Source organism: Hevea brasiliensis, chromosome 8 (genome assembly GCF_030052815.1).
Source record: "Hevea brasiliensis isolate MT/VB/25A 57/8 chromosome 8, ASM3005281v1, whole genome shotgun sequence".
NCBI lineage: Eukaryota > Viridiplantae > Streptophyta > Magnoliopsida > Malpighiales > Euphorbiaceae > Hevea > Hevea brasiliensis.
Window position 1 is genome coordinate 100,939,572 of NC_079500.1, and position 15,462 is coordinate 100,955,033.

General features: G+C 31.1%; 1 protein-coding gene across 1 annotated transcript; it reads right to left on the bottom strand.

Moving 5' to 3' along the window:
* Window positions 1-2,053: 2,053 nt before the first annotated feature.
* LOC110668072 (protein NRT1/ PTR FAMILY 5.1) lies at window positions 2,054-6,034 on the bottom strand. Its single transcript, XM_021829131.2, has 4 exons — window positions 5,805-6,034; window positions 5,001-5,218; window positions 3,824-4,380; window positions 2,054-3,060 (listed from the first exon to the last, which is right to left on the bottom strand). The coding sequence occupies exons 1-4, from the start codon at window positions 5,905-5,907 to the stop codon at window positions 2,184-2,186; spliced, it is 1,755 nt and encodes a 584-aa protein (XP_021684823.1). The 5' UTR covers window positions 5,908-6,034; the 3' UTR covers window positions 2,054-2,183.
* Between the last annotated feature and the right edge of the window lie 9,428 nt (window positions 6,035-15,462).

Genomic DNA, 15,462 nt, shown 5'->3' on the forward strand with positions numbered 1-15,462 from the left:
ATCAATATTACTCATAAAATACTAAAATTTAAAATTTTTGGGGTGTTACAAGTTTGGAAAATATTCGAGTTTTAAAAATATTAATTAGGTTCGAATTCCAATAGAGTGATTTTCACAGGTACCCTACTCGTTGCCATTCTTACCTATCTTATTCTCAATTCCTCTTTTTAACTAGAACTAGAGTATAAAAATAACTACAAATTAATATATTATATTTTTATACAAATAAAGTTAACTTCATTTTCTTTTTATGAGCCGTTAGATAATTTAATTTTTAAATTTAGGTCTCTTACTAAAAAAATGATATATGCACCTCATATAACACTTTTTTCTAAAAAAAAACAATTCACTAACAAAAACATATAATAAATCCACAAGGAAGAAATTACAATAAAATCATATACTCAATATCCACCAATAAGAGTAGATTTGGGGGTTTATTCAAGATCTATCATTTACAAATAAGCAATGGGTAATTTACAAATAAGTAAAAGTAGTTATTGAATCTGAAACTATCTTTATAATAAAGTAATAAGAATGAGTAAAAATAGCTACTTTTGTTGTATGTAAATTACTCATTGGTTTGCCATTCTATATAGATTTACTTACATAAGAATCACAATGATACTATAAAATTAATCATAAAAAATGATATATCTAATGAGAAATGTCCAAAATCCTTTCTAAATGAACATATAGATCTCTTATAGGAAAAAAAAATATAAATCTAAGAGTTAAAAAACACATAAAAAAAGAAAAAAAAAAAGAGATTGTTATTGGTAAAAAAAAAAACTAATTGGTGGCCATTAAAAAATTATATCAAAGACAAAAAAAAAAGGAAAAATAAAAGAAGAAAGAGAAAAAATAATGTGAAAAATAGGAAAAATAAGGGATTTCTAGAGATAAGGGAGAGACTCTCTCTACCTTCTTCCTTCATCTTAGGTCAATTAAAATATTACAAATTTAAAAAAAAATATCGAGGTAAAACATTAAGATTAAAATATTTTTTTAATATTATGTGATAAACAATTAGTTAAAGTGATAAATAAATTAAACAAAATAAATTTGAATTATTACCAATTTAATCGAGTCATTTGTTCGAGTTCATGTCACGATTAAAATTAAATTAAAAAAAAAAAAAAACAAAATCTCTATATCATCGCTATCAGGCTAATACAGTATTTTTGATAGAATTCTCATAATATTTAATAGTGTGTTTATATATATGGATGGAATCATAATATTTAATATGAACATTGAAAATCAGTCTGACTTTGCATTAATAAGATATAGGTACCTAAACAGGAGGTCCATTATATTTTTAGAAAAAAAAAAAATCAAGGTCTAAAAAAAGAAAATTATTGATATTAATTAATTAATTTCTGGTCTTAATAACGTAAATATCAATTTAGTTGGTAAACTACAGCGGATTTTTTTGAACAAGACATGGCCGACTTTTGAAAGGGTAGCTAATTAATTTGCCATATCACAATCAAGCTTTGTTTTTTTTTTTTTTTTAATTTATTCTTGAATTTTAGGGATTGCATGCAAAACTTGACTTTGGGTCTCCATTCATCTCTTTCAACAAATTAATTAATATTGCAGGCTGCTAGGTCTTTTGAATGTTGAATTTATTGGCAAAACGAAGGGAAGCATTTAATCATTTGCAATATGACTTGGTCTATTTTATGTAAATTAAGCAACTTTGCTTGTGATTTTTTTATTAATGGAGTCAAACTTTAGCAGAAAAGCAATTAAATTCATTGTCTTTTTAGACAAGTTCGATGAGTTTATACAGATTATTTAAAAATTTGTCTTTTCTTTCATGCATCCACAAGTAGTGAATTAAAAATAAGTAGTTCTTGTCTTGATAGATTAGACCTTAGCCCATTAGTTTGGATTATATTTGGGCTATGACAAGAACTATGACCTTCTGGGCTCATTGGGCTTTACTACTAAACATGTGGGCCTCTTGAGGGCCCAAACATAACATTAATTGGATCATTTAATCAATGGTAACAACAGGAAAATGTATGTTATAAAGAGTGGAATCTGTGGCAATTAGAACATACAAATTTATTGATAGGATCCTAGTTAAAAGTAACAAGAACCTAAAATTAACACTCATATCTTACAAGGAGGATGATGTTGATTAATTAATTAATTATGGTTTAATCTCTTAATTATACTTGTAAACCTAGAGGAGATGTGTCCAAGGTCTTCTCTTCCAGTTGGACACAACTCTCATTCACTTTTATGATTTCCTTCTTGTATATGAACCTACTTGATGCCCACACAAAGGCTCCCAAGTTGAGAGTGGATATAATCAAAAGGAACCCATAATAGTAATCCAAGTGGCAATCATTCAAGTTGTTGCCAATCCAACTCTTGCTACCTCTTCCTGTGATCTTGTCAACCATTGTCACTAAAAAGCTGTTCAAGAAGTTTCCAACTCCAATCCCACTAGTGAAGAAAGTGGTTCCCAGGCTTTGCATGTCTTCAGGAGATTGGTCATAGAAGAATTCTAGCAACCCAATTGCATTAAACACATCTGCAACTCCTAATAGCACATATTGAGGCAATAGCCAAAATATGCTCATAGGGACAATTTCTTTTGTCCCCATAATGTGATGTAGCCTTATCACATGCATTCTTCTAACTTCAACTGCATAAGCAATTGCAATGGCAATAACTTGGATAACAAATCCAATTCCAAGCCTTTGAAGTAGTGTGATTCCTCTTGGGTTCCCAGTTTTCTTACGCATGAAAGGAACAAAGCAACGGTCATACATTGGGACAGAGAGGAGCATGGAGAGTGTCACAAAGCTCCCTAGCGAAGCAGCTGGGATTTTAAAATTAGGGCCAAGGCTACGGTCCAAGGTGGTGCCTTGTTTGACAAAAAGAGTGTTGATTTGAGCCCATATGGTGCTTGGAATTAAGGTCACTAGCCATATCAGTATCATCCCAACAACAAGCTTGGTTCCTTCCACTTGAGTCACTGTGCAGGGTGCGCTTGACGCACTTGTATTGACATCTTTTATGGCAGCTTTGTCCAAGCACCTGAGAACACAAATACACTTTGTTATTATGGGTGAAGGCTCCAAGAAGTATTTTATGGATTCACTTTATAGGAAGACTTTTTTAGTATCCTGCAACTAATGCTATGTAGTGGAGGATTCCACCATCGAATTCACCTACAATTTGTTTGGATATGAAGCAGTGGTGGGGTAAGGAAGGCGCATCATTGCACTGTGACACTTCCTATCCTCAGAAACAAGTCGACAGAGATGGCGACAATTCATTAAAGATGACCAAAATAGTACTGTGTGCACCCATCCACATGGATGGCTATCAGATCTCAAGGAGAAGTCTCACTTTTTCTTCTTGGCATAGTAGATTTCCTAGTTATGCACATGAATTTGGGAGGTCCCCTTTCCACCTGCTCCTTCACAATGGCATTTAAAGACTTGGAGTCTATTTTGAGGTGTAATATTGACCATGTCTTTAGATTCCATGCCACAATTATTTGTAGGAATGAAAAGGGTACATTAATTCCCATAATTTCTTTTGTCTATTTTAATAGCAAAATATCTTTTTCTTTTTTTTCATATAAAATGATTTAGCAAGCTCTTTTGGACCACAATACATGAATTTATAAATATCCAATAAAGTGAATATACTTATCAAATGATTGTAAGCTCGTGCGCACATTCTTAGTGGATATATATTTAGAATCCTTGCAAATAATCAAACTCTTAGATTGTTCATGCATTTTCTTCTAAGTAAGTAAGCTAATTGGTTATTTAATGGTAAGACAACTCACCTGAAAATTGGGGTGTGATGGACTTGCCGTTTTCCGCTATCAATATAATGTTGGAGCCCAAATTCATAAAGATCTGAGGGATCACTAGGGAGCTCAAGCTTCCTGTTTCTAAAGGCAGCAATGGGTACTTGAATTAGATCCCTTGCAGGGCTCTTGGTCTTTCTAACTTTGTGCCTGTAAAGTGGAGTCCCTAAATAGAATATAAATAAGGATAATAGAAGGCCAACTGTAGGGATACCATACCCTAAACCCCATCCCATGTTCTCTTGGATGTAAACAAGACAAAGAGTGGCAAATAGAGCTCCCAAAAAAGAGCTAAACATCCACCAGTTAAAGAATGAGACCTTAAGCTCTTTTTCATGGGGGTTAAAATCATCAAACTGGTCTGCACCAAAAGTTGATATGTTAGGCTTTGTCCCTCCTGCCCCTATTGCTATAATGTAGAGAGCTGAGTAGAAGAATGCAATTTGTGAACCAGAAGCCTTGTTGCATACTCCATTTATGCATGTTGGCCTCATGAACTTGAGTGAAACAGCCATTGTCAGTAGTATCATTCCCTGCAGAGTTCCATGTTAATTAGTCTTTAATTTATTACTTGATAATTACAAGTAGTTATCTATATGTATATATGTATGTGGTATCTATATATCAACCATTATTTGCGGTTGATATTGATGATTAGTTCAAAAATTTAGAGTCCACCTCAATCAGTTGTAACTCGTTTTCCACTAAATGGATCGCTACAATGGCATAAGTTCCCTAAAAATAGTGCTAAGTGGGGCAGAAAGCTACTGGTCTTGTGGGCCTAATGTGAATCTTATGCTTGTGGAGAACAAATTTTTGCAGCTTCTAAATTATATTCATGTAAGCTGATGGCCATTAAATCAAACTAGCAATTCCTGCAGGGTCCCACAACCAAAAATAAAGAACTCAATTGGCCATCTAGAATTAAGTAGGTAGTTCAATCCATGGCCCAAACAAGTGGTGTAATCTGTCTATTAGGATAGAGATTGTGAATATGAACCTCATGATGAGTCATGATAGGAAATAAAGATTCACTTACAGAGAAAATTTTAATTTTTCTCCACAACTAATGGGCTTCTAGATTAGACCTTGTAGAAGATAAAGAAGAATAAAATATATATAAATGAGCTTAGTGGAGGAGGTAATAATTTACCATGACATAAAAAAGAGAGGACACAGTGAAAGTCCAATATCGACCCATGAAAGTATCTGCTATGTAGGCACCAAGGATTGGCGTGATCCACACTGATCCTGACCAGTTGTTCACATTCCTCACTGATGAAACTGTGTCTTCATGAAGTTGGGTCGTCAAGTAGTTCACTAAATTTGAAGCTATTCCATAGAAAGCCATCCTCTCAAATGCTTCATACCCTGTTCAATTATATTTGTATATAAGCAACTAAACAAAAGCATACTACTTTTTCATGTTCTTGATTAAAATATCATTATTTCGATATCACTTGAAAGAATATATTGTTAAAAGTTAAGAACTTTCTTCAAACTTTGCTCTAGTCTTCAACTTAAAGTTACATCATGCACACACACTTCTTGTATTTTATATATAGAGAGCAGTAAGAGCCAATGATAAGGGGAGAACTGGGGAAGAAAAGAGAAGATACTGAAGATTAGATTCAATCTTTGAAACATCTGATCAGTATATATTCGGTAAGATAATTAATGGTTGCTTTACGTTTCAGTGATCTTTGTGTGATTAATAAATTATGATTAAGGAGAGATTCTCTCATGAACGCAACCAATAATTAATCTTGCAAAACCAAACCAATGAGCTGCTTAACTCAAACAAGTTTAGCTCTAAAACTAGCTATTAATAAGAACCTTAAGTAGCCATAAAAGAAAAGAAAAGGAAGTATAGCTTGCAAGAAAGAACATACAAAGAAAATGAATGCAAACTGCAAGATTGACAAGAGAGGAGAAGAGAAGACAATAAATTGATTACCAACTAGGAAGGCACAAGCCTTCCATTTGCCAGTTTTGGAGGCAAGGACAGGACGGCCGCGAAGATCCACAGTGCCATCTTGGGTATAGCCTTTGGATTCCATTAAAGAAACTTAATGGAGTTTTTGAGTAAGAGGAAGTAGCTAGCGAGAAATAAGGAAGAAGGAGACCACTCAGCTAGGGTAGTGGAGGTGAATACCCCTCAACCATACATATAAATAGGCCAACTCCTCTCGCTTTGCTTCCCATAATAAAGCCAGTATTTTATAGCCACTATCAATTTCTCTTTTTGTTTAATTGATTTTTTTTTATTTATTATTAAAAAAATTACTTTACCAATTAATTTGGTGTTTATCTCTAAATGGTACATCTCCAAATTTATATGATCTCGAGCTTAAATTTCAATTAAAAAAATTACTTAGTTACGCTGCATAGTCATCGTTACATTTATAGGTGATGCTAATTCTAATTCACATAATTGATTTACATGATTTTTTTTTAACGATTGAGCATTAATCAAATAAAAATTTTTTTATTATTTTTTAATGTGAGATTGGTACATGGATGTCCAAAAAAAATGGAAACATGGTCCTCAATTAATTTGGTTATTATCTAGAAGGTGTATTTTTAAAGAAAATCAGGGAAATGGTAATCCAAATATGAATTTATTAAACGAGTGATATGTTTTTAATTATTGAGCCTCTAATTAGTGGTGTTAAAAGGTCTTTGAGAATTTATTTTTTCTTATCTTGTCTTTTAAGTGGGTGTTTGATATGAGGTTGATAAGGGTAATTGTTAACCTTGTAATTTTGAACTTTCATTAATATTATTTAGATACTTAAAAAAAATAGATTAACTTTTTACCTCATTAATATTTATATCTTCTTAGAAGGTTAAATATTAATATTGGGAGTCTAAATTAACAATTATCTTACAAGGATAATATTTAATTTTTAATTTTTTAACTTTCTACTAAATATACTTTAAGCTGCTTAATCAGTAATTAGTTAAAGATTGATAAAACCTATTATTTTCACAATAAATAGCATTACTCTTGGTTCAAGTATTTGGACCAATTAAGCAACTACTTTATGCAAAAATATTTATTTATAATTTTAAAAAACGAAAATAAAAGTGAGATTCTCAATCTTAATTTCTAAGTATCTAATTCTAGTGAAATTAATTTAATAAAATCTACTCATTTTAATTTTTTTATTTAATTTCAATCAAAATTTAAATTTGAAACTTCATATTTTTAAAGTTAACTTTAATATTGTTAAATCAAAATTTATGGGTGATTTTATTAATTTACTGATCTAGAGTTTGCCGAGTTGAATTGATTTAATTAGAAATATTTTAAGTTTGATAGAAATTCTATATGTTGCCTCAACACAGACCTTATTCAACATAATTATAATTTTAAAATCTAAGCGCTATCTCAAGTGAGTTTAAGAGTGCACGTTACATTCGAATTATTTATTCATGAATTAACTTTTAAAAAGTTTATGTTTGCGAGAGGTTGATATCTTCTCTATTTATGATAATTGAATACTCGATCTCGTTTAAGAGATAAAAGTATTAAATAACTCATATCAAACATCCGTTGATAATCTTTTTATCTATTTATTTCACTTTTGTAGTGATAAAAGAATGTTATCTATTGATTATTGCCCTGCACAAATTCAAAAAATAAAAAGTGGGCGTGAAGAGTATGCTTATGTGATACCCTTAGCGCCGCATCTCTTCAAAAGTGCCCCCGAATGTGAGATGTAGGATCGATTTTGCTTCATGTTGAGGTCAATTGTGGGATGAGCATTTTGGTTTGAAAATTAAATAAATTAAATTTTATAATAGATTACACTGAATTTAAATAAAAAAAATTAAATTAAATCGAATTGATTTGATTTATCAATTTGTGTTTCATTTTAAAATTTTTTAGATTTATTTTAAAATTTTTTAACTCTAATTTTAAATTTAATAACAATTAATTAAAAAGCAAATTATTAGATTCATTTTGATTCTGTTGATTTTTTTTTAGAAAATCGACCTAAACTTAAAATAGATTAAATTTCTTAAAATTAAAAATTAAATGTAATAAATTTATTAAAAAATTAAATTAATTCAATGAATTTGTTAATTGCAATTAAACTATGCTCCTTATTTATAAGTTTTTAGAGCTAAATTAAAGAGAGTATCTATTTATGTTGAGGATGTCAAGCATCACCCACTTGCTATGAGAGGCCAACACATAATCTACCATCATTTATACTTTTCACAACTATCATTTTCTTAATTATTTCTTTCTTTTCCCTTTTTAATTGCACCATTAATTTCATTTTATGGGGTTGCTTAACAACCCACTAATCATTACATTTCTTATTTTCCACTAATCATTTGATCAATATTTTTTGTTCTCTCTTTTTACTGTTGGAATGTGTGCTAAGTAGGATAAATAAAGATATAATTTTTTTGGAAGATGTTTGGTGTACAAAAACGTACAAATAGGAGTAATTCAGTAAATTCTCAATACTTTTTAGATGTGCAATATCTATTTAGTCCTTTATGAAATTTTCAGATTTAAATTTAAAAATTTGTAACTTTTTTTTCTACTTTTATTGGTCATTCAATCAAATACCATCAATTTTCTAACTTATCATTTTTTACCAATTTTTTAACCAATCAAAGATCATCTCACCATCCATTTAACCTATCACTGTTCCATGAACCTATTAAAACCCACCATTCTTTTAACCTATCAGAGCCCACCATTATTATAACCTATCAGAGCCCATCATCCTATTAACCAATAATGATCTATCTCAACCTCTAACTCCATAACTCTTCTCAAGCAAGAGACTCCACAATCCAACCTCAAGCATTTTCGGTTTAATTATCTTTATGTATCCATTTTCAGTTTTATTTTTTTTTGTTATTTTCGAATTAACTTTATATTTTCCATTTCATACACACTCCAAGCTTTATAACAATAGGAGATGAATTGATTTTTACAAGAGGGAAGAAAAATTGAAAATATTATGTTGTCTTCGAAGGTAAAACTTGCGGAGTATTTTTGTCTTCAAAGGTAGAACTTGCGGAGTATTTTCTTCAAGGCAAGATTGTGCATCGGCTGTTTTAGGTTTGAGTGGAAGTGTTTACAAGTCTTTTAATAGTTATGATAAAGCTCTTTATGCTTACGATCAATATTGTAATGATAAAAAGATGGGTTAGGCACATCTCAAGTGCTTGACGTTGAAGAAATTGACATACAATAATACGAAGGGACAAATAAGAATGCTCAGATCTATTTCCTCGCTACAGTTTTAGTAAGGCTGATAATATCTAAATCCAATGGTTCAGTTTGATAGGCATATTGTTTTCATGAATTATTTATAATATCATGTGGATTTGATTGATTATAATCTAAATTCCAAGAAAAAAAAAGGGATTATTGGTAATTTTGTTATGGAGAAAGAATCCATAGTTTTATATTATAATTTTATTAAGCCTTGTATGTATTTGTTATTATTTGCCATGAAGTTAAGCCTATACATAAATAGAAATTAGATGAAAATCATTCAAAGAGTTATGAATAAAGTAACAATTCAATTTTATATTTCATGCCCAACACGGCATATGAAAAAAAAAAATTATACAAACCATTAGCCTTGGTGGTATTGGTCATTGTGTGGCAGTTTCAAGTAAAAACTAAGTGCAAATCAAAGCAAAATGTAGGAGTGCAGTTCCCTGTCCATTTTACATGATGACTAGCATATGCAAATTTTGTGCATAATGTAAATTTGACCACCCACCCCTCATGGATATCGTAGCAGCACAAGTGATGTAAGGCTTGGACAATAAAGAAATAATACAAGAAGTCAAACCTGGTATTCCAACCCTGGTGGTATTGGACATTGCTTGATAATTTCGAGCATAAATTAAGTGTAAAGCAAATAAAATTATAATATTTACAAAATTTAAGCAAGCCATATAGCATTATCATAATAAAATTTGGCACTGCAAATATAATTATCTGGTATAATATTGACACTATTTATAAAGAAGTAATCCATTTTAAGTGTTTGAATATCAAGCACACATAATAATATCCATAACTTAATAATAATCTAATAATATAGTGCACGAATTTTGTCTATCATTTAAAGATGAGTTCACAATTCAAACCCAAGAGTTAAATATAAGTTCACAATATCCAAAAAAAATAAAAAAACAAAGCATAATCAACCGTATAAGGCAGTGGAGACATCAACATCTATTACCTTATAATGGTTGTAGTAAACACAATCTCATCAGCAGAAGTGTCAGCCAATTGGAAAAAAAACTTTATCCCCTCTCTTCACTTAATGATGGCGAAGGAATTGCCCCCATCCCTTTTCAAACCTACTCTTGTACAAGTATCCTTCACTGTCCAACCTAAGCACATATTTCACCTTGAAATTTGTCCCTTTTGCTGGGCATCGAATATCAACTTCCTTTGGTTCAGTACCTTAATTATCCTTTGCGAAGGATAATGGAATATTCTGTGCAAGTGTTATTTTCAAATTACATTAGCCAAGTAAAATTAAAATTATATTTAAATCAAATTACATGATTATCAAAGGAAGAAAAAAAATTTAATAACTTACCAACTTGTATTTCCAGTCATAGGTATTCATTTGTGCAGTGAACATTAGTCCATTCAGATTACCTTCATACTCGTCATCCGATGAGACATAAAAAACGTCTTCGCCCAAACGAGGCCTGTAATAAATCTCCACTCCATCACTATTGAATAGGAATAGGCTCATTGAATCAGATTTAATGTTGCTAAAATAAGTAGCATTAATAGGAGAAGTAGTCAGTGGACTGTAATGGTTAATTACATCCACTAAATCACTCTCTTTGAATTGTACATTGCTTTCATTTTCTTCCCCTTCAATTCCAACAGTCCATTGGTGTGGTTGCAGTTTTCCTATATGTAGCACTATTGTATTTAACAAAACTACATTCAGATGTTGAAGAACATCATTTGGTAGCTCCTATATTAACATAACATTAAAAGAGACAAGGTTACAAGAAAATTATCGAATGGAATATATATATGTGTGTGTGTGGAAAAATCTGTTAATGAAAAAAAAAGGAAACATCATTATATCATGGAATATTACCCAGTTAGAGAGGTGATCATCAGTAACCTCGATTACGAATGAGTCTTCGTTATCATTTACATCTGCCATTCTTCCTTTGTACCAACAATGATGAACAAAATTTTCCCACAATAACTAACAATCCCCTTGTTCAATGGGAAGCACAATTGGAGAAGTTCACTAACTTGAGCAAATCAAAGAGGAAAAAAGGAAAACATAATAGACTAATTACACATACTAATAGCTAAAATTTGCACTTGAAAAATCCTGCTAACCAAATTAACAATGAAGAAACTAAAGATTCAAAATAAGCACACAAAATGAATTATCACATGCTTAACTTAATCACATCCAAGAATCAACTACTAGTTGAAATCCAAAATTAAGGAAGCCCACACCGAAAAAAAAAAAAAAAAAAAAAAAAAAAAAAAATATATATATATATATATATATAATACTTTCTAGGACCAAAGGGGTTAACTTCATCAAATACAATATGCATTGACTCTTCAATAACTAAAAGTTTTCTTCTTGAAGGCTTTATATGTTTTACTAGATATAGAGTATCCCAACAAGATACCTTCATCAGTTTTGGAGCCAAATTTATCCAAATTTTCCTTGGCATTCAAAATGAAGCACTTGCAATAAAAAACTCTAAAATAACCTAATTTAAGTTTCTTGCCATTCTATAGCTCATAAGGGGTTTTCTTCAAAATAGGGTTAATCAAAACTCTAATAAGCCATATTAATGGCTTTCGCCCAAAAATAAGTAGGCAAGTTATATTTATTTAACATAGTCCTCCCTATGTCTAAAAGAGTCATATTTTTTTTTAATAACACCATTTTGTTGGGGAGTTCTAGGAGAAGAAAAGTTGTGAGTAATCCCTAGTGAGTTACAAAATTTTTCAAATCTCTCGTTTTCAAATTTTCTACCATGATCACTCATAATAGAAGAAATTTGAAAACCTTTTTCATTTTGAGACTTTTTTGAAAATCTCTCAAAAGCATCAAAACATCTATCCTTATAAGCAAGGAATACAACCCAAGTATACATATAGTAGTCATCAACAATCACAAAAGTATAATATGCACCACTTAAGCTTGCTACTCTAATAGGACCAAACAAATCCATATGTAACAATTGAAGGAGTCTAAAAGTAGATACCTTATGAATAGATTTAAAAGAGCTCTTGACTTGCTTACCCAGTTGGCATGCATCACATACATTATCCTTTTGAAACTTAATCTTTGGAAGCCCATTAACTAACTCATCCTTATTCAAGTTTTCAAGAAGGTCCATGCTGGCATGTGCAAGCCTTTTATGCCAAGTCTAAGAGTCATCATTAATAGAAACAAAACACTTGACATCTTTATTAGACAAAGCATGCAAATCAATAACATAGATATTTTCTACTCTTTCACCAATAAATAATATTTTGTTATCACACATTCTAGATACAAAGTAAGATTTAGACTAAAAAAATGACTCTACAACCCTTATCACATAATTGATTAACACTAAGCAAATTATATTTTAAACCATCAACTAAAAGAACTTTGTCAAAAATTGGGGAGTTTTCCTTACCAATCTTTCCCATCCCCATAATTTTACCTTTACCATTGTCACCAAAGGTCACTTGCCCACTTCCATCTTTCTTTTCAAGTAAAAGGAAAAAATAGGCATTACCGATCATGTGTTTTGAACATCCACTATCCAAATACCATTTACTTTCAAGCTTTGAGGATTTCAAGCACACCTACACAAGATAATTCAATTTACTTTAGGTACTTAAATGTACTTGGGTCTTTAGGGGTTAGTAGTTCTATCATTTTAATCAAATATTCTACCATATCCAAGATGGACTTTCCTAATGGCACACCTATAGTTTGTGTGACTAAACTTATCATAATAGTGACAATGACTATTGAACCTTCTAGTTCTTGGTCTATATGCCTGAGAGTGACTATATGTTCTCATGTGAACTTTCTTTTTGTGTCCATTATGTGCATGTGAGCATGAGGCATGGTGAGTGTGATGATAATTATGAGGCCTAGTAGCATGTCCCCTATGAAGTTTTGGCCTAGGTGCAACTCTCCCAGATGTATATGTTCTATTTACATTTTGTCTAGGAACATGTTGATGATATGAGGTCTTTCTAGGTTCATTGCTATTAGATTTCTTTGGTGCTTGTCCTTTAAGATTGGACATCTTTGGACCAGGCACTTGGGAACTAGGCTCACTAGAACTAGATGCTTTCATAAATATAGTCTGGAAGGAGGTGTTTAGGCAAATTTGTTATATCCAAGTACATACCTGATGCTTGGAAGCCTTTGAGAATCCAAAATTGCATCAAGTTTATCCTTTCCTTTTGCAAATTTGGAAAGAGAAGTTCTTAACTCAACAATTTCATTCTTCAACTTCTCATTTTCTAATGAGAGCTCATCTAAGGATTTTTGTATATCATAACCTAAAGATTTATCATCCTTAGTTGAGATCTCATTCTCCTTTCTTAAACTAACTAGTTCCTTTTTCAAAAGTTTGTTTTTCTTATGACTCAACTTAAGTTCATCATTTATGACTTTAAGAGCATTAACAAGTTTATCATAAGAAAATTCAATAATATCATCACTTAAAGTTATCCCATTGGAGCTTTCCTCCATTGCCATGAAGCACATTTTGGCAACTTCATCATCTGTCTCTTCACCTTCACATCTTGTGGATATTGAACATTACATGCTTCTCGTTCTTCTTGATTCTTTTTCATCATCTTCTAAAGTAATTAAGCACATGTCAATCATGGCATGTTCTTTGAAGCTTTATTCATGAGTATTATCCACTTGTGGTACTTGCTCCATTTGTTGATGAAAGGAATAGTTTTTTGTTTTCTCAACTTCATCAACTTGACAACAACGGTTATAATTATACATAGAATCAAGAGAATCCCATATATCTTTAGCATTGGAGCATTTAGAAATTTTAGCATAATAAAAATAATTTAAAGAAACTCTCAACATATGCATAGCTCTTATATTAAAAGAAAACATATACTTATCATGCTTACTCCATTCACCTTTGTCTTTGACATATGCTCACCATCTACTACTTTGATAGGAATGAAGGGATCATTTTCAATTATATCCCATAAATCCACTCTTTCTAATTTGAGGAAGTAATATATCCTATTCTTCTAATAGAGAAAATCATTTCAATCAAGGAAAGGGGGATTTACTTTCGGTTGACTTTCTGAAGCTTACGAGTAGAGGGTTGCCATGATATTGAAGGAACGGAAGCGTGAAAAACACAAGTTTATACCATTGAATTCAAAAATTTTCACCTAGGGTCATATGCATCATGCAAGATTTATTTTTATCTATTTGATTTCAATGATAAACAACATATTAAAGCTCTTTTAATATGTTTTTGGATCTGTATTTGCCATTTAAGATTTTAAAATTAATCAGATTAATTTTAGAACCCTAGATTAAATCAAGAACAAACACACTAACCTCTTGATGCACTGCAGTGTATTTGGGCCTTTGAGATTCGTCTTCAGGACACCAGATGTTGTCTCTCTAGCTTGTCCACACCAAGAACACCTATGGCAGCCCTTGAACAGCTTCTAAAGCTTTTTCTATTATTTAGAAAATCAAGTTCTGCCTTTTAAGAGATTAAGGATGTAAACAGGACACTAGAAACAATTTCTAACATTTTTAATTCAAGAGATTGATGGCTAATCTCTTTGAATTGATGAGAGATGAAGAAGAAGAGAAGGGAGAGCCTTGGGTGGCGGCACCAATAAGAGCAGCAGCTGGTTGTGTTATTTTCTTATCATAACAACACTTATATAGCTAGGTCAACACATTAAACCCTTGCCACATGTCACCTTTTGATTGGTTCTAGGTTTAATTGACCCAATCACATTGTACCGAGTGTCAAACCTATATTTAATCTTAATTTAAATCATCTTACATGATTAAAAGATATTTGGTAAGCTTATGTGTAATTCCATGTGTCACCATCTCATGGTGCCACATGTCACTCTGTGAAATGAGCAAAATGTCCCTGTGTCTTAATTTTGAGTTCTCAACCCAAAATAATTATTTCTCTTCTTCTAATCAATTTATATCAAATATAAATCAATTAATTAATCTTTATTAATTAATTTCTCATTAATTAAATTCATATTTAAACACTTTAAATATAAATTTAACTTATACTATACATCCAATAATCTAGATTTGGTTTCAAGTTATGCTAGGGACTTTACAATCTAATTGTAAATCAAACCTATTTAATTAATCGATTAAACTCTTTAATTAATTAATTAAATCATATTTAATTAGGTGATAACTTGTCTATGCGTGTGACTTACTAGGCTCATCACTAATTGGCAATGAGACATGATATCAACTCTTAATATCATCAGAACTCTTTCTTATCATAAATGATTTCTCTAAATCATTTTGTGCACCTTATAGACTATGGTTAATACCTAGCATAGCATGCCATGGCCA

What these genes read in the sequence shown, in the direction of transcription:
- LOC110668072 (XM_021829131.2), bottom strand. Translation starts at nt 5,907, where the DNA reads ATGGAATCCAAAGGCTATACCCAAGATGGCACTGTGGATCTTCGCGGC. An exon ending in GGCTTGTGCCTTCCTAGTTG is followed by an intron (nt 5,219 to 5,804) that starts GTAATCAATTTA and finishes ATAATTGAACAG; the next exon opens with GGTATGAAGCATTTGAGAGG. An exon ending in CATCACACCCCAATTTTCAG is followed by an intron (nt 3,061 to 3,823) that starts GTGAGTTGTCTT and finishes TTGTGTTCTCAG; the next exon opens with GTGCTTGGACAAAGCTGCCA.